The sequence below is a fragment of the Ochotona princeps genome, chromosome 1, assembly GCF_030435755.1.
Source record: "Ochotona princeps isolate mOchPri1 chromosome 1, mOchPri1.hap1, whole genome shotgun sequence".
NCBI lineage: Eukaryota > Metazoa > Chordata > Mammalia > Lagomorpha > Ochotonidae > Ochotona > Ochotona princeps.
In genome coordinates this window covers 161555308-161582518 of record NC_080832.1, presented here as the reverse complement: position 1 = coordinate 161582518, position 27211 = coordinate 161555308, and the positions used below count along the sequence as shown (strand labels likewise).

At 50.3% G+C, this 27211-nt stretch overlaps 1 protein-coding gene across 5 annotated transcripts in view; it reads right to left on the bottom strand.

Annotated features, from left to right (window-relative positions):
* The window catches only part of DUSP22 (dual specificity phosphatase 22), a 61363-nt gene that overhangs the window by 10241 nt on the left and 23911 nt on the right, over window positions 1–27211 (bottom strand). For 3 of the 5 annotated variants that reach the window (XM_058668267.1, XM_058668255.1, XM_004596527.4), the window contains exon 4: window positions 8499–8548. The exons of the other annotated variants lie outside the window; for them this stretch is intronic. In XM_058668267.1, coding sequence (XP_058524250.1) covers window positions 8499–8548 — 50 coding nt within the window. The remainder of the gene's footprint in view (window positions 1–8498; window positions 8549–27211) is intronic. 5 annotated transcript variants of the gene reach the window in all.

Here is a 27211-nt window from a genome sequence, read left to right as displayed (position 1 = left end):
ATCTTTCTCCAACTGTTTAAAAAAGTCCTTACCCTAGTCTGCCATCTTGATTCTCCAGTTTTGTCCTCTTCTAACCATTGTGCTCAGCGCCTATCTGGATGGCCTGTGTCAATCCTTGAGATTTTGAGGTGGACAGGACTCACTTGGGTGAAATTCCACCCAGCCTGTGCATCCTGCAGTACCCGATCACTGGCCTGGGGGTTCAGGGCAGGCACTCCACGGTGCCTTGTCAGCATCTTCTGCCTCTGTGAGTTTCCCAGGACAAGGTACAGTTCTCTTCACACACTGCTGGAGCACTATTTACCAGCACCTCCCCCACCCCGATGAGTTGCCAGACATCTGAGGCAAGAAGGATACAGGTCCCAGATGCAAATGCAATGGATAAGAATGGGGTGCTCAGCTGTGATGCAAAGCACAAATGCAGGGGGTGGGCTCTGAAGAAAGCAACAGCCTAACTGCGGGTGTCTGGAGGAAATGTCACAGGCAAGGGAACACACATCCCTACACCTGCCACAAGGCTCGCTGCAGGTGGACAGTCCTAGGGTGCCAACCCAGCCTCCTTTCCTCCAAGTCTCTAACTTGCACCTTAAAAGGTTGACTACTTTTCCGAATGTAGGACAGCCAGACTGACTTTTTGGAGGAGAAGGTTTAGGGGGCTGTGGGATGGGCGTGAACCTGACCCTGGCCAAGGACTGCAGGCAGCAGGGAAGGTCTGGTGCTGCTAGAGGCCCTTCTCCTATGAGTAAAAGCCTGGCTCCCAGAGGACACCAGCGTTCCATTGCCCAGGCCCGGGAGTGTCTGCTCCTGGCTTCCTGGTGAACACTACTGACCAGCTATTCTATTACCTTAGGCCAAGTAGATGCTATGTGGAATTGGCATTCACCAGTCCATTTCATCTGTCTGCCCTAGAAGTGGCTCCAGGCTGCCACTCTGCAGCCTGGTATAAGCTAGATGGGCTAAAATGTGGGAGGGGGCTGGGCTGCATATGCCAGAGCTACCCAGGCTGAGGCTGCAGGCCCTCTGACCTCAGGACATGGCCTGGTGACACAAACTCCCTGGACCCCCAGGGTCCCCATCAGTGATAAAGGGCTGCAACAACCCCTTGTCTGCCTTATTCCTGTTGGAGGACAGCAGAAGAGCACCCATGGCAGCCATAAAAGCCTGTGCCTACATGGATGAGGGAACCCCAGCACACTTCAGAAGGCATTGTAAAGGCCACACGGGGATGGGCAGTGACCTTTCTCTACTAGGCAGGATTCAGTGTATTGGGGATACACACCCAGAGCCCGATGAGGTTTTGCCAAGAAACTACTGAATCTCTTTCCTTGAAACCCTGGCAGCTTCTTGCACCTGCTGAACCAGCTTCTTACACAAAGAGAGACTGAGTGGGTTGTGGAGTCAAGCCTCCACATTGGTCAGCAATGAGGGTGCGTTTGATGTGGCCACAGCTCAGAGCAGGTGTGCACAGGAGCTGAGGGTGGCCTCCCCTCGGTGACTTCCTCCTGTCTATGCCTACTGCTGCTTTCCTTGGTCAAGTTTTTGTGTGGGTTGAGGGCTAAGTCCAGGACAAGCCGTGAGACCCCACTACCAGGTGTCACTAGGCAGGGCTCTGCACAGATCCTTCTGGGAGCACAAATGGGGTAAATATGTGCTCAGCTTGGAGCCCCACCATGGAACATGACTCACGGCCATTGTCAGGCATGAAGCCAAGGCAGGCAGACATTCCTAGAAATGCCTTTTCCAAGAAAAACCAGGAAGCAGGCGAGCTCACTGTCGCTTTGGTATAAGGCTGAGAGCGTCACTTGGGACGGGGGTTGGTGGTTATTTCCAGGGAAGCTAATGACATAAGTTTGGGGGGCTGGTCATTAAACTCCCTCCTCCACAGTGGGAAATACCCACGGCTCTGCTCCTTCTATTGCTCAATCCCAGCCCAAGCAGAAGCACGAATCCGAAGCCCCGGCCCACCCCCGGCTGTTGGAGCACCGCACGCCAGTTCCCCATTCCTGCTCTGTGCTCTGTGGGCAGAGAGCCGCTAACTTCCACACAGAGACGGGCAAAGCGCGTTCTCACCCAGACTCCAGGGCAGCACTCATGCTCACTGAGGCCCAATTGTGCCGGACCTGCAGGACGGCCCGGTGGGCAGCTGGCAGAGGCATGCCCTGGGTGCGGAATCTGCGGGTGTGCACGGTAGAGGGTTCAGCAAGCAGCCCCGCAGCTGCTATTTATCCCCCTCTGATCTGTGAAGGGCATCCCTGCATCCCTGCATCCCAAGCTAAGAGCCAGGGCCAGGCCGGCCTTCCTGGGTGTCCCCGAAAGGAGGAGGGAGGGGGCACATACACCATGCCATGTGGTGCTCATTGTCTGAGGCCCCCCCAAAATGCTTCCTGCACACCAAGGCTGTAGGATTTGGCAGCTCTGATTTTCTCTGTGGCGCCCAAGACAAGCCAGTTCTCTGAGGATTTTGCTCACCGGAGCAGGGCCCAGGGACCTGGCCAGGTACCCTGAGTGGTGGCCAGGCGGCAGTGACAGCAAAAGCCTGTCAGGGGTGCAGGAGGCTTTGCCTTCCTCCATTCTCTCTGTGTGTGTATTTGCATACCTGTGTTACAGTGTGCATGTGTGAGCCCATTCATATGCCTGCTTGTGTGCATATGTATATTTCTGTGTCTGTATTTGCATGCTTTTGTGCTTGTGAGGCTGTGTGTGTATATATATATATGACTGTGTATTTGTGTGTCTGAGTATGTATATGTAGACTGTGTATGTGTGCATGTGCGTGTGTGCATGCGCAGATGAAAGCAAAGGAAAGAACATCTGGGCAATGATGGCTTTGTTTTCACTCAGGTAGTGACTTTTCCCTTGTGTCCTGGTTTCAGTGACGGGGGATGGGGTTCTGCCTGGGCTCGGGATCAAGAAAACCACAGGGGATCAGAGAGGTGATTCTTCCTGGGGCAAATCCAGGCTGCTCCAATCCTCCTTGGCCCATCGTCCAGGAGGACTCTGCTGGGGAGGCCCCCACCTCACCCAGAGAGAACGGGGAGAACAAACTTGACCAAGACCACGTGGGAAGGGCTGACGCGTCAGTGACGGCACTCGCAGCACAGAACAAAGTCCCAGCTGTGCCGCAACTCTTGACTTCACCTTCGGTGCTCTTGTCCATATTTGGAGGCTGGTGCTATGGCACAGTAAACTAAACCTCCTCCTGTGACATTGCATCTCATATTTGAGCCAGTTTGATCCCTGGCTCCTCCGCTTCCAATCCAGCTCCCTGCTAATGACCTGGGAAATCAGGGAAAAATGGCTCAAGCTCTTGGGACCCTGCATGACCACAAGAGATCCAGAAGAAGCTTCTGACTCCTGGCTTCAGTTTGGCCCAGTTTCAGCCACTGTGGCCACTTGGGGAGTGAACAGCAGATGGAAGATTTCTCTCTCTTTCTGCTTCTCTCTGTAACTTTGTCTTTCAAATAAAATAATAAAATCTTAAAAATATATATACATTCATCCTCATTCTAAACTTGGGCGGGCGGCGGGCAGGGTGCACTGCCATGCATCTCATTTTGTCAGGGAGGGCTACCCTCATGGCAAACTAAACCAAAACAAAGTACTTTCCTATTGCCTACTTAGAGTATCAATTCACAAAAGACTAGCTCAACATCAAGAGAGAGAGACACCGTTAAGGCTAACGTGTGGTTCTTTCAGTGGAGTTGGTGAAATCTCCTGAATGTCAGAATGTACACTTTCTATAGTGTTCTTTTCCTCCTTGACCAGAGGGTGTCACGACGGATTAGCTGAGGCCTGAGGAGTGGACCACGTTTGCACAAGGACCACCCCAGCGCTGACCCCAGGCACGCTAGGAGCACTGCAGGTAAGGGAGCGACAGCGCAGGAAGAGAGGAGCCACCAAAGGCAGAGATGAGAAGACACAGAGGAAGAATGAGGCGAGGAAGCGCTCCTGATGTCTCAAGCCCACTTGCCCTGGCCTGTCAACGCGCCCTCTCCCCACAAAACCTCAAGAAATGCAGAGATCTGCTCAGTTCTCAAACCACAGACTGCCACAGCCTCCCGATTGCAATGATGCAACCCTGTCGACTCCTCGGCCTGGCAAGGCCTGACACTCTCGCTTCTGACAGAGAAGAAGAAAGCAACAGTGATTCTCTGCTTAATGATGTTGAACTACAAAATATCAAAATGATGCCTGCTGAAATCAAAATGAGTGAATGCAAGAGCAGATACATCCCCCCTTCACTATCAGAACAGGAATGGCCTCCGCTGCAGTAGACAGAAAACACAATCTCTGTTTTGGAAATGCTTAGTGCTAATAAAAACACTTTCAGAGGACAAGCATTTGGCACAGCAGTGACACAGCTTGGGGCATGCACACCGAGTCGCCGTGCCTGGGTTTGAGTCCTGGGTCTGGGCCTGGTTCCACTTCCTGCTAACGCAAATCCAGGGACGAAGCAGGTCCCTGCCAGCCATCTGAGAAATCTGTTCTGAGTTCCCAGCCTTGGGACCAGCTGCTGTGGCCCTGTGAGAAGTAGAGCTGCAGCTGGGAACTCCACCTTTCTCACTCAGTCCTCAAAGAAACAACACTGGTAATATTAAAAAATAAAGAAAGAAAAAGCCATTTTCCCTTGCATCATGTCACTTAGTACTATCAACATCTTGCAGAGACGGATAACTGACAGATGAGAGTAAACGAGGTTAGAATGGCTCACATGAAAAAGCCTATTTACCCAAGTCTTAGATAATGAATTCACCGACTCCCTATGCACCTCCCCTTAGGTATCTTGGGGAACGCACCGCATGTGCATTCTGTGAATACTCCGGGATGCCTCGGATGACATCCCAACCACAGAAAACACACAACCTGCCATGTCTGTGGGGGGTGGTTACGATGAAACTGAACTTTTCCACTGTCTGACTCAGCCAGGCTGGGGAAACTGAGCTGAAATGTGCTAACGTTATCTCCAGCCAGGTTTCTGCATTTCAAGTTCCTAAAAGATCAGAGAGGGAGAGATTCTAAGGACTGAGGCCAAGACAGAAAATTGACCTTTCTGGGCAATTCGGAGCAGCTGAAAGTCAAGTGACAGTGGTCTCAAAGGTCACCAAGCTTCCTCGGCGTAGAAGGAGAAGGAATTTGAGGGGGAAGATTTAGTATGTTACCAGTGTTAAATGAAATCTGAAGTTGGGAATCATTTCGTATGTTTGTATAAGTTTAAAGCCATTAGGAATACAGATTTGGGGAGCTACCTTTTCCAATTACTTGGTTACCCAGAGCACATTCATTTATTTAGCTACTTATTTTAAGGCACAGTCATGACTGCTCTTGATTTTGATAACCAGAATACTAAGTGTATGTGGCTGAGGAGGTACCACAGGGAGGTTGAGCATCAACCACTGATGTTCACAGATTAAGAGATGCAGGCTGCTCCCAGGGAAGAATGGGCTGAGGCTCTGCCTGTCAGCCCCAGAGTGCTCCGTGAAAGCATGTCCCTTGCTGAGCTTTGAGTACCCCTGTCTTGGTGGAGGTAGGGCCCACTGGGAGGAGCTTGTAGCCCAGACATACAGGTCTCCTGAGTGGACGCGTGCCTTTCCTGCGGGAAGGGTTCGTTGTTGCATGAGCCCATCCTCACTCCTGCCTCATCCTCTCCTCTCTTCCACAGTGCCTGCTTCTGTTCTTCCTTCTGGCACGTGATGAAGCAGCAGGTGGCCCTTGCCAGGCATGGCCATGTAAGCTTAGGCTGCTCAGTTCCCAGAAGCGTAAGCCACAACCAATCTGTCTTCTTGATAAAGTAACGAAGGTCAGATAATCTGCTACAGCAACAGAAAAAACCCGTACCATCTCTATAAGACTTTAGTGCAGCTAGGCACACATATGGGGTCATGGGCATTGGTGTGTCACGAGAGTTGCTGATCCTGACGGATTAAGGAGAGAAGCTTTCCCTTATGAGCATGATGGCCCCTGGAGAGGGCCCATCCTCTCCGTTCTGGTCTTTGGACGAGTTACAGTGTTCACTTCTTTTTCTCACAGAAGACTTGCTCTGGTTGGGCTTGACAGGAGCAGGTCCTGCACATCTCACTCCCTGAATAGGGGGCGAAGACACCTGCCCAAGCTTCTAGACCTGGGATCCCACAAGTACAGACAGAGGCAACAAGGTGAGAAAGGTCAGCTACCAAACTTAGCAGGACCGCTTAACATTTTCAAGGGAGAATTGATCAACTCACACGAGGGCGGAATGAGCCTGGGCTGCTTTTCACAGGAGCATTGAAACTGATCCAAGAGATAGCAGAACTAGGAGAAGGTGCCGTCTGCCTTCCATCTTTCTTCCCTTCCACAGATGCGCACCTCTTCCAAGTAATGGCAGTAGGTTTTCAGTGGGCAAAACTTGGAAGTAAATCTTAAAAGATGCGCTAATCTTACACTGAGTAGAGTAAAAATATACTTTCTCATTCTAAATTGTTTGGGTTCGTGGAGTATATGGTCATAATTTGGCCCTCAGAAATCCTGAAGGTAGCAAGCAGTATTTTTTACCTAAGTGAGGTGTGGATGAGTGAACATGGCTTGCTTGCAGTAGAAGCTGATTCTGTTTAGAAATTTCTTTAACATCAAGGTCACCTTCTTACTTGTCTGTAGCAAAGGGCCACTCAGTGTGCATGTTAGGGTATTACACCAGGCACCGGAAGCAACATGCAGCTTCCCAGCAAAGCTGTAAATCCCCTGGGCATGATGGCTTAGTGGCTAAATCCTTGCCTTGCACACTCTAGATTCCCATATGGGTACCAGTTCGTGTTCTGGCTGCTCCATGTCCCATACAACTCCCAATCTGTAGCCTTGGAAAGCAGGAGAGGATGGCTCAAAGCCTTGGGACCCTGCACCCACTTGGTAGGCCAGGAAGAAGCTCCTGGTTTCAGATTGGCTTCGGATTGGCTCAGCTCTCGCCATTGTAGTCACTTGGGGAGTGAGCCAGCGGATGGAAGATTTTTCTCTCTGTATCTCCTTCCCTTCATAAATCTGATCTGCCTTTCCAACAAAAATAAATAAATCCTAAACAAAACAACAAAACAAAACTAAAAGTCCCACAGATGGCCGAAAAGCTAAAAGTCCTGCAGATGGTCCCCAAGACAAGTAGCCATGGTTTTGCTGAAGAATCCACTTGCTCATAAGGTGTTGACAAGTTCAACAACATGGCAGGACCTTGGTTTGAGATAAGAGCAAAGCAACCATTCTAAAAATAGCCACCAAAACATGGGCTGAAGATTGCTGTGGTCTTCGGAGAAAAGCAGTGGCTCACTTCCTTCCGCATCAGCCATGCCCTTCCAACCACTTCTGTTTCTTGACATGAGAAGTAACCAAGGAAGTTCTCTAATGCTTCTTCCCCTGCTCCTTCCAGACCTAGGACACTGCTCTTCTTTCCAAAGCAAATTCCTCTTCTTTCATCCTTTCTGGGAGAGATCAGTATGGGAACATAGCCTTTCGACAGAACGCACTAGACCCAACTTCACATCTACCTGTGCCCTCTGTCGGTTGAATTCTACTGTCCGTCTCCTGCCCTGCCACCTCACCCGGCCCCACCTCCATCTGACTCTAGCCCCATTTATTCCTCAAACAGGTAGAGAGATCACCACACTATTGCACAACCTGTGATTTCTCTGCTCTCCTGCAGGGCAGCTTAAAGTCGGCTGATGTTCCAGCGTCTGATAAGTGTCAGAGAAGTTGTAAGTGTGGAATGCTGAATAAGGAGTGGGGTGGTCTGTATTACTGATTGATTTGCATGCATTTGCTCTTCAGAGCCATGAAGTACATATTCCGGCCAACCCAAAGGCTCTCACATCCATAACCACCACCACCACCACCATAGGTTATTTCTTCCCCAGTGAAATTCAGTAATTCCAGGTGTGCTACTGTATTGCTGGATTCCAATGAATGGCAGCCTTAGCAGCAGGGGCCGTGTTACTGCCACTCAAGACACTCCTAAACCAGAAGGATGTGTTCACGTGGCTCAGAGCAGACTTTCTGAAGGTCTGTCCCACAAGGCAGCCACCAGAGCATGGAGCTACCAAGCACTCAAAATGCAGCCACTCTGAACGTGCTAGCAGAGTTGGGAAAAGTGGAGCAGATTTCTGATATCTTAAAGGTATCTAACTATGGGACAGACAGAGCTACTGTGTATGCATGCATGTATGTGTATTGATGAGACAGCGAGAGAAACAGCTTTTACCCACTGGTTTATTCCCCACATGGCCACAACAGCCACATCTTGACCAGGCTGAATGCAGGATCCAGGAACTGACCACTGAGTCTCACCTGGCTGGCTGGCTCAGGCCCAAGCACTTGTGTCATCATCCACTGCCTTCTAAGGCACACGCTCAGCGTTCTATAGGGGACGCCTGTGGCATGAGCAGCAGTTCAGCTGGATGTGCCACAATGGCAGTACCAGTCTGCCTCTTCCTTGAACGTGCAGGCCTGTACTCACTTTGAACACCTCCAGATCACACACTTACAGGTTTTGGGACGGTGAATCTGCTGCCGGAATGCACAGGTACTTCACTCCCTGTAGAACGACAAAACAGAGTGCACGAGTAAAAACATGACTCTCAGCAGAGAGATGGATTTAAAGGAACGCTTTGCTCAGAGCAAAAAGTTTAAAAAATGAAAAGGAGAAGTTTTTCACTCATCTTTTTGTTGCCAAGGAACTTGGTCGGGGAGGAGGGAACTCTAATTAAGGTTCTGGTTACTGTCCAGAATCAGAGACATTCACGCCTTACTTTGTAAATTGCTTGTAGATTAAGACAAAATTCAAAGGGCAGGTCAGTGAGTGACATCACTGAGTACTTTTCCATAGGTGCCAACAAGTTTCAAAACCATCATCTCAGATGCTCGGTCACGTAATCCACGATCACTGTGTGTCTCACCGAGGATCCAAAAGTCCAGGAGGAGAAGCACCATCAGCAAAAGCACCACAATTGATCACTTTGCTCACGACCACAGCTGTGGGTTCAGCGTGGGCTAACGGGAGATGTACAGCTTGGCAACAATTTGGTTCAACTTGTTTATTTTTCAGAACAGTAAAAGTTTCTGAATCAAACTAAGACATTTCTTTAAAAAAGGATTATCCCATTTGAGAAAACCTTAGCCTCAAAGAGTCCTCTATAAACATGTAAAAAAAAATTTCTGTGAATTCATGCTACAAAAATCATGTCAAACTTCAATTTTATCCCAAACCTGGCTGTTTCTCATTCTGAAGGATTACAAGTACAGTCTCAAAGGTCTTCAAGCCCAAATAAAAACAACCTTCTTTTAAAAAAAAATCATTTGCTTATTTATTTATTTGAGAGTCACAGTCACAAAGAGGGAGGGAGAGATACATTCCATCCACTGGCTCACTCCTCAGATGGCCCAAAGGCCAGTGCCCAAAACTGGCAGCCATGAACTTCATCTGGGTCTCCCAAGTGGGTAACAATTGGACTATCTTTTACAGCTTTTCCCAGGTCATTAGCAGAGAGCTGCATGGGAAATAGAGCAGCTGGGACTCGCATTGGTGCCCACTTTGGGATGTTGGAGACATGGGCAGGTGGCTGGATCTGCTGTACCACAAGTATGGTCCCTTAAGCAATAACCTTTGCATGAGAACATAGGTTTATAAGAAATTAGGTGAACCACTTAAAAACTCTTCCTCTTTTAATACAGAATCTCACCAACTTGCCATGGAGAGCAAAGGGAGAAATATTGTGCAAAACAGACAAGATGGCCAACTGAGCGAGAATGGAAGATACTTGGAATTGCCCTGTGTGTGGCACACCTGCCTCAGAAGATCACGCTATGAAACAACTGATCTAGAACAGTCTGGAACACTCAGAAGGGTTCATGGAGCGTTCATTGCTGGCTGCTGTTGGCAGGGCATGTTTGTTAAGACTGTCTGGTGAACAGCATGACAATTTGTGGCTGCCCGGATCCCCCCACTGCCACTGTACCGTCCGGTGCTCTGCACATGAATTCATTTCCCGATGCAGAATGCTCGGGCTGCACGGCCCAACCTGCCTTGCTGTAAGGGTGAGGATAGCAGGCCTGATTCCGCCAATCCTCCCTACAGGGGAGGGGCGGAGCCAGGCACGCGGAGAGCGCCTGCTCTGTTGGCATAGTGGTAGCAACATCAGCTCATGTCATGAGGCCTGGGGACCAGCAACTTCCAGCCTGTGCCTCCAGCTGTTGTGGGAAAATGACAAGCTCCCAGGCACCTCTTAACCAACCCCCTTCCTGCTGACACTGATCCAGTGGGGTATGCAGCTTGCAAGAAAGTCCTGAGCGAGCGGCACAGTCACCTCTCCCACTTCCCACAACTACGAGGTCAGAAAAAAAAAGTTTCCTCTTTAGATTTCATAGGTACTCATAGATTTCACAAATTTCTTCAGAGATTCCACATTAAAAAATAAACAAACAAACCAACCATTGGATCATGATTTTTGAACAAAAGTCACATATGAACCAGTGTTGTGACACAGCAAGTTAAAAGTCTGCTTGCAACCCTGGCATCCTGTATCAGGGTGCCGGTTCACCTCGGGGGTGTCTGCCCCTAAGTGGGAGATGCAGATGGAGTTCCCGTGGCTGGCACTGTTAACTGGGGAGTGCCCCCACAGATGACAGACCTCTCTGCTTCTCCCCCCATTTCTGGCACCCTTCAAAAAAAACCTTAAAACAAGACATATTCCAATAAAGTCTCTTTGGGGTCCTGACAGAGTTCATGGCAATTGATTCATACAGGAACACTCATTTGAGACCAAACACACTATCTGTCCATGCATTCAAGGCCAGGTGGCATGGGCTCAGGCACCATGGCGATGTGTGTTAAGGTGCCACCTGCCAAGCCACATCACACATGGGTGCCAATTTGACCCAGTTTCCTGCTACTGCACTTGGGAAAGCAGTTAAGATGACCCAAGTACTTGGGTCCCTGCAGTCCCTGCACCCACCTAGGAGACACGCATGAATGGAGCTCCTGGTTCCCAGCTCTAGACTGGCCTAGCCCCTGCCATACGGCCTGTGGATGGAGGATGTCTTTCTCTGCCTCTCTCTGTAACTTTGCCTTTCAAATAAGTAAATAAATAAATATTTACTCCCCCCCCCAAAAAAAGAAAAAGATCCATGAGCACACAATGCAGGGGAGCAACAGGATTTCTGTCCCCCGAGTTCTACCCGGCCACTGCCGCTGTCCTGCCTTGTCACTACACTGAGTTTCCCCAGTCCCTAGGGGCTTCCCTGGCCAGTAACACCAAGCAGCTCTCTGGAAGTCTAGGGCAGCCTGGAAGCCAGGGAGGCCACACAGCTGTGGTGTATAGGGCAAGAGAACTGCAGAGAAAACATGGCTGTAAAACAAAAAGAAATACCTAAGTCGTTTCACCCCTTCCCTCCAGTGGTGTGGATGGGGCCCTGTTCCCTGCAGCGCCATTGCGATGACTCAGCACCTGTTCTCCATGATTCTGCAGCGAGAGTCGGACAAGGACGGGAGCCCGAAGTCTGTGAAATCCCTTTCTCCCACATGCCTCCCCCAGCTTCCCTCCAGACCCACAGTTCCAAAAGCACTTGGTAGGGGCTGGGATTTGCACCTTCCCTTCTCCTGTCAGGTCCACCCAAGCAGGGCTACAGGAGTAGATTCTGCCTCCAAGACAGGTTGGGGATGCCTGCCTGTCACCGTGTGACAGCCACTTGATTCTAGCAGAATCTACACTCACTGCAATCCATGTTTTAGGACGGGGAAAAAAACATGACGAACGGGCAGGGGAGGGACAAGAGGACTGGTGACATCGCTTCTTGTTCCTTTAAGAATATGCATCATAAATGCCCACAGCAGTGTGACTGGAAAGCCCTGTGCTTCCTTCAGATGACTCTGGGATGACATCACAGTGGCAGGGACAGAAGCAGGAAAGGAGAACAGGCAGGTCTGCAGGAAACAAGTGCACCTTTCCAGCTGGGAAGAGACTAGTGGAATGACCGGAACACAGCAGAGGGCCGCCCTCCCAGCCTGAGCCACACAGGACAGCCGGCTTACTTCTGTCCAGTAAGGCGGTTTCCTATCTGTGAAGCCTACAAAGAGAAACAAAGGGCATGCTGAGGGCCCCCCTGATGTGGAGGCAGTGCATGGAGAATACACAGCCCCAAGACAGAGTAGGCCCGCTCAGAGACGCCAGCAGTGATGTCAGGTAGAGAGCCAGCACCCACTTCGAGTCTGCCTAGGGGTGCACATGGAGCGCCCACCATGGGGGCAGTGCAAGGGAAGAAGAGCTCGGTGTGAGCACTCATTCTGTTCTCCTGGCAACCATGGAAAGGGAGCGCTGGGCTTCAGGCCACACCACGCACAAGGTACATTGTCCACACCTGTTCTGACCGCATTTCCCCTTCCTTCCCCAACCCGTCCACTCAAATGGAACGTGGCTGAGAACCACTTCACTGTGATCAGCTACAAGGAGCCTGCCAGTTCAGTCAACGAAGAAGAGTAACTGTCAAAAACGGGTCAGCTGCTGGCCACCCCGAGAACATCTATTTATTTTGACTTAGTCATCAGTCAAGCACAGAAGGCATCTCTTTGAGGCTGCGGATGACAGAACTAGAGCTGCCCGAGGAAGGCTTCAGCTGCCTGCACACATGTGCGCAGTTCGTGACGGTTACCCACTCATTCAGAAAGCAGCCAGAGCCCAGTGCAGACGCATATCTACCCTGGCACTGACCAGCTGAGTGCTCCTGCTGGGGGCGGGGCAACAGGTGCCTCAGCCAGCAAGACTGACACCAGGGACCACTCTCTCAGGGTGAGACACAGGGTAAGCCCTGCTCTGCGAGGCCACAGGAAGTATAGCCAACTCAAAGGCAAAATATATACATCTATATATAGTGTACATTTTATTTCAGAATATCCTTGAATATGCAAAGCAAAAGTTGTGAAGTTGAACCTGGTGTGGTAGCCTAGTGGCTAAAATCCTTGCCTTGCATGCACCAGGATTCCATATAGGTGCCTATTTGCATCTTGGAAGCCCCGCTTCCAATCCAGCTCCCTGCAACCTGGAAAGCAGTTGAGGATGGCTCAAAGCCATGGGACCCTCTATCTACGTGAGAGAGTCGGAAGAAGCTCTTGGCTCCTGGCTTCAGATTGGCTCAGCTCTGGCCATTGTGTCCGCCTGGGGAGTGAATCAACAATGGAAAATCCTCCTCTCTGTCTCTCCTCTCTGTATATCTCACTTTCCAATAAAAATAAAATAAATCTTCAGAAAAGAAGCTGTGAGGTTAATTCAAAGGGTCCCATATGCTGTAATTCCATCATTTCCCCATCAATATATTAACATATTATGTTGTACATTATATTATCTTAATGAGCCACTTCCACTTGCCTTAAATTTTTTAATGAAATATTCTTGTATCCTTCCTGTGAATATTCTAGAAAAATCTGGAAAACTTCTAAGTAATATAAATAATATTGATGTTCTCACCAGTGTAGCATTTGCTATAGGGTGTTTATTCCCTCATAATACTGCATAAAAAAAACAAAATAAAATTTTGTCATCTTCCTTAAAGTTTGACATATAATTCTCACTTACATAAATCAGATTGCACAATGATTCAAAAAAGTGGATTGGTAGAAAGCCAAAGAAGTTAGACTATTGTGAAGACTCCATGTCAGCAGTGGTTTATCCATCTGCAGTGTTGGTCTGGTATTACACCATGACAAGCTCACTTCAGGGAACGGGCTGTTCATGCTTTCTGTGGGGCATGAAAGGACTGGCTAATTCCTTTTGATGACATGGAAATCTTGAGATGCCTAGCACATCTATAGATGCTGATGAGGTGGGCACCAGCAGAGGGAAGAATCCAGAAAAAGTCCCCATCAATGTTGAAGTGACCACACAGAGATTCAATTTCAATGTTCCTGATATCACGTGTCCCAGTAGTGAACCTGCAGTGATGAGGGGTGTGTGTGTGTGTGTGTGTAGTAAACAAGAGGTAGGAGCCAACTGCTCAGACAGGACTTTAGCTGAAGCTTTCAGAGACGTCTCTGGATCAAGGAGAGAGTGTCAGAGATCCCTGCGGCAGCCAAAGCACCAGCTTGAGTCCACAGTCTCAGAAGTTCTCGTATGTTCTCAGTTTTCTGTTTCAGCAAGTATGGTAACCACCAAAAGTAAAAAAGGTTTATGCCTTTTCTTTGGGCTTGAAACTCAAGAAGACAGTTAAAACGATACACACGGGCAAGACCTTGCGAAGCTGGGTGGAAGTTCTGATTTCAAGAGTAGGAAAGAGATCAAACTCTCGCTTGTTTCAAGTATGATTTCTAGAGCTTGCTGTTCCCTCTCCTGAAATGGCATCAGTAAAAGTTTCCTTCTGTAGATGCGAACTGGTGTGTTTCTCAGCAGGATGATCTAGCCCCTGTAGAGTGGCCTGGTGTCCCCTGGGAAACCTGCTCAAGACCTGTTAAGGACTAGAATTAGAAACCCTGCAAGGGTCCTCTTTGGCCTAAGCACGGCCATGGGGCCAGGTCAAGAACTTGAGGCCATGGAGAAGTCATTTTAGCTGCCAGTGAAAACGTTTCTCAGTGCGCCCAGCCCCTGAGACAGCAGCAGTGAGCCTGGCAGGGTCTGCCCCGTGACTCTCTGGGAGGCTGCTGAGCCTATAGCACTCTTTATTCCTGTGGGTCATTCAGTAACCCAGAAGGGGCAGGCTGGGATGCATCAGTGACCCTACCACAGTTAGAGTAGCCACAGATTCCACAAAGAGAAATAGAACTCGAAGCAAAGCTTACACTTGGGCTGCCCCTCTCCCTGATAACAATTAAGACCACCACTCATACACAGTTTAGGCACACATACATTTGGCAAAAAAAAACCCTCTCCTACAGAGAGTAAAGTGCACTTGTACTTTACTATCAAACTTAAAAAAATATATATTTATTTATTTTTGTTGGAAAGGCAGATCTACAGAGAGAAGGAGAGGCAAAAAGAAAGATCCCCACCCGTTGGTTCACTCACTTCCCAAGTGGCTGCAATGGCCAGAGCTGAGCCGATCTGAAGCCAGGAGCTTCTTTTAGGTCTCCTACCTGGTGGCAGGGTCCCAAGGCTTTGGGCCATCCTCTATTGCTTTCCTAGGCCACAAGTTGGGAGCTGTATGGGAAGTAGAGCAGAAGGAACATGAAATGGTACCCATATTATATCCCAGTCCATGCAAGGCCAAGATTTAGCCCCTAGGCGACTGCGCCGGGCCCTATTGTTTAACTTTTAAGCAGGAGAATAAACAGGATTTACCATCTCAATCATTTTAAAAATTGAATTAAAAATATTTAACAGGCAGAGTGGTATACATGTATATGCATACATATATACATATATAGAGAGTATATATATATATACACACATACAGAGAGAGAGAGAGAGAGAGAGAGAAAGAGAAGGAGAGACAGAGAGTGGCCATAGCAGCTAGGGCTGGGCCAAGCTGCAACCAGGAGTCTAGACTTGCATTCTGGTCTCCTCTGTGGTTTGCAAGAGCCCAACTACTTGGGTCATCATTCATTGGCCTTCCTGGGTACATCAGAAGGGAGCTGAATTAGAAGCAGAGCAGCCAGGACTTGAACTAGCATTCCAATACCGGATGCCAGTGTTGCAACTGATGGCTTCATGCAACAGCACTGCCAGCCTCACTGGAACCATGTTGAAGGGCACGGACCAGTGACATTAAGGACAGTCACCAGTGTTCATCTCCAGAACCTTCTTGTGGCCTCAACCTGAGAGTGTCTACCCACTGAAGGCCAATTCTTCTCTCCTTTCTCTCTCCTGGCAATCCTCCTTCTCCTCTCTGTCTCTCTATCTCTGACTACCCCTGTGGCTTTTGGGTAAGTAAACGCTGCAAGAATTGACTCTGGATTCCAGCTGGCCACAGACTTGAGCAATAGTGACTGTTGACTTTTAACTGCTTTGGGGTTGGTGCCCTCAGTCTCTGTGAGAGCCTCCATTCCAGAGGGATCAGGCACGGACTCCCACCTAGCTTGTGTTCGTGTGTGCACAGAAGCCTTGCGCCAGTGCCAGTTTGGCAAAATGTTTCTCCCGAATTTGAGAAAAATTCTCAAATAGTCCCTGTACCATCTATAGAATTCACATAAAAGCAAAGGAAAAGAGAAGCATTTGAGGTTACATCCTTAGGAAGCTTAATGCGTGCAAATATTTGAACATGTCTATAGACTAAGTCAACATGAAAAAAAAAGATGAAGTCTAGCAGATTCCATTCTTGACCATATCTCGCTTTTTGATAAGCAGTATCAGCAAAAAATCTCAAAGCAACTGTTCTAAGGAAACCCTCAGAGAAGTTAGCTAGGATCCTTTAGGTAGGCCACATGCCTGCATTTCACTCCAGCTTCTAAACCGAAGAAGTATTTTCTTCAAGCACATGCTTAAGACCGATTCGTTTCCACGCAAGCTAAATTTAGGAAACAGGACTACAAATGATTACTTCCAAGAACTTTGTGGTCCCTGCTGGGGTGGGGAGGGGTGGGCAGGTCCGAGTGGAGAGACAAGATTTAGCTCGGGGTTGGATTGTGTGAGACTTGATGCAAATGAGAAGCCTCCAACACCTGCTGGCTTCTTTCAGGTTAGTCAAACAATGATGTGCATTTGACTCGTCAGCTCAACAGATGAGGGTTCAAATGTTTATTTTTGTTCAGTCTTTCAACGAAAGGTTAAAGCGGGTATAGTCAGCACATCCAGGTTCCTTAAGCCAGTGCGGGGTGGGTCATGGGAAGGTGGGGGGCGGTCACACCGGCTACCGCTCAGCACCGAAAGCCGCAGCTCTGCTCTCAGGTCCTTGTTGGGGGGAGTGGGTGCATGGTGGGGTGACTCATGAAAAACGAGCCCGGTGTTAGTTGATGCTCCAAACCAACACTCTGCAACCTGACTGAATGAAGGCTAATGTTCAACAGCCATTTCCAGAAATGACCGTAAAGTGAAAGCCACTGATTAGAAATCATTGAGAGAAATCAACAGTGGCCACGTCAAGACTATTCTCTGTATTAATATCATCAAGGAAAATTCTCTCTCTGTATCTGATTGTGCACCTCTGTTCTGAAAACAGAGTCACCGGCTTCTCCCTGCCCATGACAGTCAATGGAGACCTCCAATGGAGGCCCTTCCACATCCCATCTGAGCTGGCCCTCTGCCACTGGCCCCAGCTTACCCAGCTCCCGGGACACCAGGCTGCTTGTGAGTCTCAAATATCCAGTACTTTCCCGCTTCTCTGAGTCCCCGCCATTTCCTCTTTCTGGAACACACACTTCAACTTGGGACCCCGCCCAGAGGCTCTTCCTCCATCCCAGCTCTGAGGTATAACTCACCCCCACCCCTCACCACAGACTCCATCTGCACAACGCCTCACAGCACCACCTCTGGCACAGCCAGCACAGGGAGCAGGGCGGAGGGAGATGCATTTTTCAGAGTTTTCCTCACCTGAACACCACCCAGGAGTGCCCTAGGCTGGCCGAGGCACCAGCTTGGTGGCACCTAGAGCCGGGTCAGGTGCAAGGGGCTCCCCTGGCACAGGCCTCCCTTGGCTTGGCCGTGTTGTGGCTGGTCTCAGTGGTGCTTGATGATTACAAAAGGGGGTGGGCCAGGTGCTAATGCTTGGACATTTTCAGGACTATGGTACATGGGAGGTGGGGGGACGATGATGTGTGGTCCCACGTCCTGGAGGCCCCTTCTTTCCTCTGAAGCTTGGGACCGGCCAGCCAGCGTGTCTCAGGTTGTTCTGCATGTCAATGATTGCTGGAAGAGCCCACGACCCTCTGGGAACTGCAACAATCTCAGTAAATGGCTGTGCTCACCTCTCTTCTTCACTCCGTTAGAGATGGATCTTTCTCATATGTAGGCCATTTTGTTTTAACCCTCCCATAAAAGGTACAGCTGGAGACAATACGTGGAAAACCCCGCGTGCACTTCCAGTATACAGTGGGTGCTCAACAGATGGTGCAGGGCAGCAGGCTCTGAGTCCAGCAGCTCTCCTGTGACGCTCGGTCCCCTCTCCCAGACTCAGGTCTCACAACACAGCATTCCACACTAGGGAAGAGTACAGGGCCCTGACCAGTGCCTCTTGGGCAGGTTAGCAAACCAGGGCTCGCTCCTCTGCCTGGGGCATGGAGCAGCTGAAGCACCTGCACAGGTGAGTGGCTGACTGCAGACTGCACTCACCTCCGGGCCTGGAGGTCCTTCTGCAACCACCCTCAGGCTGCCTCCAGACTCAGGCTGCACCCCTCCCATTCTCCTGGGCAGAACTGAGACTCCTCCAGGCAAAGAGTGGATGTGGTGGAGGCTAGAACCTATGCCACAGAGGGTGGAAAGAGGCACAGCGGAGGATGGCAGCTCCCTCATTCCGGGAGGAGCAGCGCCATCACGTACCACTCGGGGGTAAATGTGGCTTGCTGGGGCCGTGCCAGGCTCTGCCTGGAGAGCTCATGCAGGTCAGGTGTGGGTAGGAGGACAGACTCCTTGTCCAGTGGCTGGTGTTGGGGGCAGCACTGCCCCGCTGCCCCGCCTCTGCCCGCATGCCCGCCCGCCCGCTGCAGCGATCTGAGAGCTATTTTTATCTCCACAGCTGCATCCTCTTGCACGCCTGCCCCGTGCAGAAGGAAGCCTCAGGCCACCTTGGTCAGAGCCCATGCGGGTGAAGTCAAGGGAGGGGAGCCAGGAATGGCCAACAAGGAGGCCAGAGAGGGAATCTGGGGACAGCTGGACCTTGCAACGGCCTGCGGAAGCCCCTCAGCCTTTGCTAAATTTTTTGCACAAGAGGGGCAGAAAACAGTTTACAGAGACACAAAAAAGCCATCCCGACTTTGTCAGCTATGTGATTGCTTCCCCTCCTCCGCTTAGGGCACAGGATGGGGCTATTCAATAGCATGGTTTACTTAAAGCCACAGCAGAACTGCCCTGTCTGGGTGCTGTGGCACTGGCATCCTGAGACAAAGGATTCCATAAAGTGGGTCAATTTGGGTTGCACCTGATGCGACCCTGGCCGGACTTGACTCTCTCAAGGCTAGAATAGCTCGCAGCGCTCTGCTGAGTTTCCAAGACCAGGAGTCTCCCTTAGGGATGCAGGCTCAGCTCACCCCACAATGACGGAGGGGCAGACGCCCGTCTTCCTGTGGCCACTCTGAGAGGGCAAAGGCACAGGTGGACAGCTGCTGGCGGCATCCCTCATGGCCTCTGCTAGGTCCAGCCGCACGTCTTCTGGATGATCTTCCTGCAGCTGGGGGAAATAAAAGCCTCAGGTGCAAACTCACCTGCCTTTCCCAGGGGCCCTGGAGTTGTGAGCCACCCGGGTGGTCTCAGCCCGACTTGCATGGGCCTTTGTTTTCCCATTGAGGCAAGAGGGCAGGGGGGAGCTGACAATGTCCCTGCTCAGCTGATGAAGGCTGACCCTTGGTATGTGCCCTCATTGTGGTGACAACTGAGAGAACTAACTTCTCAATTCAAACGTCAGGTTAGACAGCATCCTGCACCCCGACACACACACACACACACACACACACACACACACACACGAGCCATCCCAGGGAGCCAGGCTCCGGTGGCACAGGGTTAGGACACTTTACAAGCAGGCCCAGAAATCACTGGTCCAACTGCCTTCCAGAAAGCTGATGAAACCAGCTGGGCACTGTTGCTTCACTCTCAGAATTATAAACTAAGGCTGGATCACTTCCCTTGCAGGTGTGGGCAGACACAGCTCCACCTGCGCTGCCTGCCAGGCTCGGAATTGTTAAGAGCACCTGAAAATAGCCCATTTGCTTAAACCAATCTCGTGAAAGCCATGCTACATCATCCTTTTTCTCATGAACAACACCGCAGAGGTGCTCCTGGAGCCCTTTAACTCTGCTGATCACCTCACGCTTCCTACTCAGCCTGATGACGCCAAGCCGGCAGGTCCTTCCAGCCAGGGAGCTCCTCATGGAGAATCCCTTGGCAATGCCATCCTCCCACTGCCAGCACCGCCAGCGCCGCCAGCGCCGCCAGCGCCACCAGCACCAGCGGCACCAGCGGCACCAGCACTGCCAATGCCACCAGCACCATGCTGGTGGCCCCCTACTAGTCAGCCAGCTGCAGTCTGTTTTCCTCACCCAGAACCAGAAGCACACACATCCTCTATGAATGTTCTCCTGAGTTGTTTCCCTCTTCCCTTTTTTTCAACCTCTTAACTAAATCTGCACATCCCGTATTAAATCTTGTCGGATTGGCTTTATGTGTCACCCAGTCCCTCTCAGTACCTAAAACAGTTCGCAAGCATGAGGGCATTGCTGGGTTGATGCCCGACTGCGACACAAAACACAAACTCCTTACTGGGACGAAGTGCTTGGCGGCGCCCCTGGAGAACCCTGGGGACTGCTGAGCCTAACACGAGGTGGGCAGGAGTCACAACGTGCCCATCCCCTCAACATCAGCGTGCATCCTGGGGAGATCCCAGCCTTGATGTGCCCCAGATCAAGGGTCAGGGCAGGATGGCGCCACTGCTGTCTCCTCCCCGTGATGTCACAGCAGTTCCTTGTCCTGTCTCATTAAGCCGTGGTGGTATGGCTGCACACAGCTGCTGAAGACGCTCAGACCTTGAGGCCTCAGCCTCCTCCCACCTCTGCCTGTAACTATCGCATCGGCGTCTTGCTGAGAACTGAGCCAGGCACTTTCTGCCATGCCAGCTCTGCCCCAGCCCATTAGTGGCACAGTTATTTGTCCTTTCAGCCCACTGAACTGTAACCTCAGGGATCTCCACCACCACCTCCCCTTCCCTGCCGTCTATCTAATCAGCAGACAATTCCGTTCATCCTCTTTGAGGGATGACTTCTGTCTCTATTTTGAAGCTGTGATGAAGTCCCTGCCAGTCCACGGTTTCCTGATGGAGTGTCGCTTTCTGCACACATTTTCACTCTCCATCCTACCTTTGTTTTGTTTTGTTGGCTTTCAATTCCAGTTCTTCTGGTAACATTATTATCCCTTCCCACCCTGCTTTCAGTTTCAGCTTTCTTGTGCCACACTGTGGAAGGTTCTGATCACACCAGACATCTTGGAAAAGCGTCCAATTCCCCCCACTATCCCAATTCAAAACCCACCACATCTCCTTAGGATTACACCAAGAGCATCCACCAAAGCCTCACCACTGCCAGCATCAATATTCTGGAAATCTGAATGTACCCCTGTGCAAGGAACACGGATCTTCTATGGGACGATGACCACACGGCCACACACCTCATTTCCACCCAGCCCTTTCCCAATAGTTCAGAGCCTGTTTTTCTGGTCTGGCCACCCTGTATGCATGCTCTGATGTGCCAATGTGAATGACACACCTTGCTGTAGCATGCCCTGTGCTTTTCCACACTCCATGCCTTCATGAACGCTGCAGTCTCTATTCAGAATCTCACTTCTAACTGTGTCTCCTCACCGTCGCTACCTAGCAACAGCTTGCCATCCAGCCAAAACGAGAACTGAGCATGCACCGCTCTCGCCCCACTGCCAGGAACACCTGCTCCACGATACAACCAGGTGTGCCTCCCCAGGACAGGGATCATTTCCTCCTGGGGACACCTGCTGCCTCTTCCTCCTGTCATGCTGAGTCAAAAATCCTGCAAGTCCCATGAGGTCATCTCGTTTCCTTCTCCTGACAGTGTCTTCCAAACATCCTTCAGGCTCTGGCTGTGAGTGTGCAGGTATGCTGGAGGCAGGGTAGGAACACACACCTTACTGTGGAGACACATGTGGGCATCTTGCCACTGCCCTATACCTCAGGGAGGACCAGGAGGGATTCAAACCACACAAAACCTCCGCTCGAAGAACACAGCAGTCAGCACACGTGTTGTTAGGAGTTGCATCTGCGCAGGAGTGCAAAGATGAGAGACCGTGAGGGAACAGTGGAGAGGGAAATGCTCAAGGGACCAGGAGTCGACTTGAAGGAGCAATCGGGAGAGCGCTGTCTGTAGAAGTGTGCAGTTGCTGAATGCCAGCAGGGACGAGCAGACATGTGGAGGAACCAGAATGGCAGGCCAAGAGAAGCAAGCAGAACACTCTCTGATCCAGAGACTTTTTTTTTAACTTGAGCTCCTCCTGTTGATCTTCCTGCTGGAATTTCTCATCCCAGAGCTGCATCCGCAAGCAGGCCTGCAGCAGGAGTTGCAATGGGTCAATGGAGCCACCCTGGTGTGCACCTGACTGCCCATACACCAGGAACTTAAGAGACTGCCTGATTCGAGAAAGAGCGATTACTAGACAGTTTTCGATACCTTACCATCTCATTTCTATTTGAGTCATAACTATTTAAGTCTGGGGTTGGTGTCAAGCAAATTTGCCTCAACATATGAAAGCTGCTTAGAAGCCCTCAGTGGAGAAGGTACTGCTGGTTCTTGGGCCACATGAAAGAGATTTTTCCTAGAGAGGTTTTCTGGAAACAGCTGTCAATCTGAAAAACCATTCCAGGTGACACAGCACTTTGTTTCCCAAGGGCCTGGACCTGACCAGCAGCTTGGCAGTGTGCTTCTTCACCATGCCAAGAGAGATTCCTGGAAACCACATCCACTCCAAACTAGGGACTCGCATCCGGCAGGTCCAGGTCTATCGCCACGGGAGTCTGGAGGATCCTAAAAAAGGAATACAAGCTTGTTCTCTGGACCAATTAATCACCAGAAAAGTGGGGTATGCTGCTGTTGACAAATAAAATCTGTGTCAGGGGCAAGTGCTCTCCTTTCAAGGACTGAGGTCACTGGAAGTGATGTGGGTAACACGCTTGTTTTGTGCCTGTTGGCTCTGGAGGCCAAGGGGACAGTATGTCTCAGGTTGGCACAGAACAGGTGCCCCATCACCTCCACAGGATCCACCAGCCTGGTCCACCCTCCTTCCCTCTGTCTCTTCACTCAAAGAGATGCTTTAGAGGTACTCTCATCCTCATGAATAAATATAAGGAATGAAAACGAATAGACTAGGCAATGGGATGTATCTTCCCTGCCCTTCTGTCCATTTCTTTTATGCTTCATTGTCTCTCTGATATGGTCCATTTGGACCCTCATCTGTACATTTTTTTTTACGTCCCTATTCCAGTGTGTCTCACAAAGTTCATGGAAACAGAATTAAGAGTTAGGTTAATATATTGTTGCAACAAAATTTGTTTTTAAACCCACAGTTTTTACATAGGGTACATGTCCAGGAACTTTTTTTAAAAGATCTTTATGTGCAGAAAGTTACGCAAAATATATATATATATTTTGCATCAAATAAACTTACCCTTGAATTTCATTTTCCATGGACTTTTTGAAGGACCCTGTATACATGCATATGGAAATACATCACTGATTTGAAAGCATGCCTAAATGAGATAGCACCATGCATCTGACTCTGCACCTTGCTTCTCCCCCTAAAGAACGGTGTCCTCTGTGCACAGAGAGATCTTCCCGGCCTTTGTAAATTGCTACTGCTGCTGCCTTCTTCCTGTGCCTCGATGGGAACCAACCGCTCTTTCCAGCTCAACAGACCGACTGGCTCCAGTTCCTCCCCCTGACAAGTAGGGCTGCCCTGAACATGTTTACGTGTGTGTGTTTCAGGGGGAGGGGTGGGCATGTGGCTTTTGTGGTATATCCTTTTTGGTGCCTCTGTGACTTGCTGGTCTTGGAAGAGCTGAGGACAGATGTGCTTACCAGGTGAGAAGGCAGAGCTGGAGGGACATTCTACAGGCATGCCCGAGTGGCACCAGAGGAGGACGCCAGGACACCAGTTCGGCCTTTGTGAACTAGGGCACAAGACCCTGGGCATGGGCAGTCTCGGCCCCTCAAGCCTGCAGCGTGAGCTCCACGGACTCTGATACAACCTCTCTACCTACCCTGTTTCCTGAGCTTGGGGAAGGGGTCCTGATGACGGCATTTTGAACCGTCTCCATCTTACGTGCCTGCTTCTCCTCAGCATCAAGCCATGGGAGCTGAAAGACCCTTCAGAGGTGACGTGGAAAGCCTGGAAGCTTCACAGAGCAGTCTTAGTCATGATAACGAAGAGAGAGAGAACGCTGAGCCAGAGGACAGGGAGAAGAGGCGGACACCAGGACAGGGCGCCTGTGTGCCAGGTCCAAGATGAGAAGCCCCAACATGGCACCAGCCTGTTGCCAGCTGCTGAGCCAGACCAGGAAAACCCAGAGCATCAGAGGGATGTTGGAGCCACGGCTACAGTCCGGGAGCTGTCACTGCATAGGCAGTGCAGGAGAGGGGAAGAGGCCCTGAGGCAGGTGGGCACCACAAGAAGGAGAGTTGAGGTGGGCTTTGAGGCAGGGGGAAGAAGGGAAGAGAAGTATGTTTAACTTCTTAGATTTATGTAAATACCCCTTAATATCCTGAGCCTGGACCAGGAGCTCCTCTGTTGCAGCCCCTTGGTCTCTAGGCAAAAGGGTCGACCAAGCAAACCAGCACCCCATCTTGGCAAGGGTTTCCCTATACACTGAGCCTAGACTGGCAGAGGTGACAGCGAAAGACAGAACCAGTGACAGGTGACCCCATGCAAATGCAACTCACAAAATTCAGTTCTGGGCACAAACATCCTGTGCCTCAAAGGAAATAGAGACAAAATCACTAGGAAAAAAATCTCTGCCTATGAAAACACCCTGTTCTTAAAAAAAAAAAAAAAAAAAAAAAAAAAAAACAACGAAAACCTAAATGGTTCAAAACATAGAAGCCACACTTCTAAAAAATCAAAGCTGAACTCTAGTTCATAAATCCTAGCTGATTTGCATACCACCCCGTGCTTGGCATCTATATGTATAAATTCTTTTTCCATTTAATCACACGCCTTGTATCATTTAAAATCCTCATGTCACCGGTCCAGTGAAGGCCCGCGAAGCTTTCAAGGCATTTTTCGCGAATAGTGAAAAATAGTTTTGCTTCCTGCAGGTGCTCTGGGTTGAAGATACAGAATGAAAAATGAAACAAAACCCTGAAATTTTTACATTAGAGAGATGGGGCTCTGTTTCTTTTTTCGGAGGAAGAGAAAAACCTTTCATTGCTCAGTATTACTTCCACGGCATCAACGAATAATTTCGGGTTTCTGATTTGAAAAATCACCTCTTTGAGGTAGGAGTTTTCATCCTCCACACCCGGAAACCTGGAGGAGAAATCAGTAAGCACTGAAGACCTTGGTTCACAGCCACCCCCTGCGTGAGGAGGCATTTTGGAGGAAATGTGAACATTCCTCCAATCCAGGACTGCGCATGGAGACAGCCCAACCTCAGCCAGTGCATTTGTAAGTCTGGCTGTAAAAATGTGACAATGGGTTGCCCCACTAAAGGTCAGAGATCAAAATGCAGCCCCCAGGACCAAAGGCTGGCAGGAAAACTTCAGCCTGCAGCCTTAGTTCTGCCACTAGCTGGCCGGTGATGTGAGCAGCGTGCCCTGGCCTGGTTACGCGACACAGGAGCCGGGATGACACCCTCCATTTTGCTGGGCCTGGTGTCCTTGCAGAATGTCTAAGACTAAGGGTGCAGGGCACCACAGAAAAAGGCCTGGCTTGCTTTTGCCCTGCAGGCCAGAAGGTCACAAGCCACATTCTCATGACTTCCACCCATTCCCAATATCCCATCCAAGTTCCCAGTACAAATGCACCCCAGCTTTACACAATGGGAAAGGGAGCTACCGGATGGAAGGACCCCATTTGATTCCTTGCCGGATTGAAGGCACAGCTCTTCCCTCACTGGACTGTAAAGCCTATGGATATTTACAGAGCTACCACAGTACTTATCTTATTTATACACAAAGGGCTCTGCTGGGATAGTCCTCAGGGTCTGGCATACAGTAGGAGCTTAAGGGGAGAATGGATCATTAAAGCAACAGGGCAAGTGAGGAAGGCATTTGTGGCAAAGCCAAACTTTCGCCAAGAAAGTCTAAAATAAATATGGCTCTGTGCTGGTGGACGGTGTGAGGAGACAGCTGCTGATACCGCTATTAGAGTAAACACTGGCCATGCCAGGAAAAACTCAGGCCGTGAGGCATGTTGGAAATATCTCTGGTTTCCCCCTCACTTCCCTTCTCTCAATTTCAGGATTTTTGTTCATAGCCCACGGAGCCGGGCCAGGTGCTCTCCCCTGGTAGCTGAGGCTTCTACACCAGTTGAAGACAGAGGGGGATTCAGAGCCCTTGTGAATCTCACCTGTCACTGTCGTGTGTATAAAGGTCCTGCAGTTTCTGTAGCACTTCTGAGAATCTTCCTTTTGGAAGATACAACTGTGACTGGAGTCTCAGGCCACATGCTAGGAGCAGGCACCGCACACAGAGCTCCCTTCTATCACCAAGTTACCCACATGATGGAGTGTGAGATTCAAGGCAGGTCTAATTCCTCCCTAAGTGAGGTCAGGGAATGTACCATGACTCAGATGTGACGTCTGGCAGACCTTCTCCGGGCTGGTGCTCTTGGCAGTGACATAGATCAGCATCAGCACCCAGCTCACTCCATGCACAGAGGGAAGAACAGGCACCCAAGTGATGTGAACTTCTACCCGATCCCTACCAGATCCTCGGGACCAAACTAGGAGAAGAGGATCAAGATGTGGCAGTCTGTACCAAGGCAGCCTTGGCTGGTGGCAGGCCCAGGTTTGGGGTTGTCTGACTGCCTACCGCCCCAAGGAGTCTCAGCTGCTGTAGCACCAGCCTTCCGATTGAGACCCATTTGGGAGGCTCACCCAGGCTCCATGGGGCAGCATGCCCTTCCCATGGACCTCCTCATGGGGCTCCCCATGGCCTATGGCGGGTAACAGCTCCTCAGGGTCCCAGCAATGATGTGCACAGAAACACGCACACGCACAAGCTGCGTCCTGCTCAGAGGGAGAGCTTCCTGAGTGTAGAGGCCTCCCCAGCCTCTGGGAGGCCCAATGAGTGCTAACCCCCTGAACTCAGTGTTTTGTTCCCCACCACCCACCCACCCACTAAAGCATCACATCCCAGCCTGTTTCTTGAGAATCTTCCTTCACAAACTCTCTGGCCAGTGGTCTCTGTCCCATCTTACTTACCTCTCACTCAGTCCTCAGATTCCAGATGCCCTTGATGATGGATGTGAGGTACCCAGGTGCTTAAAAACCCATGGAGGTGCTTGCTGGAAACCACCCAGATGTGTGCATCTACGGCGTGGTGCCCAGCGCCTGCTTCCACAGCAGTAGGACTCAGAGAGCTGTGCCAGGATGCGACAGAACTAAAACCGCGGCACAC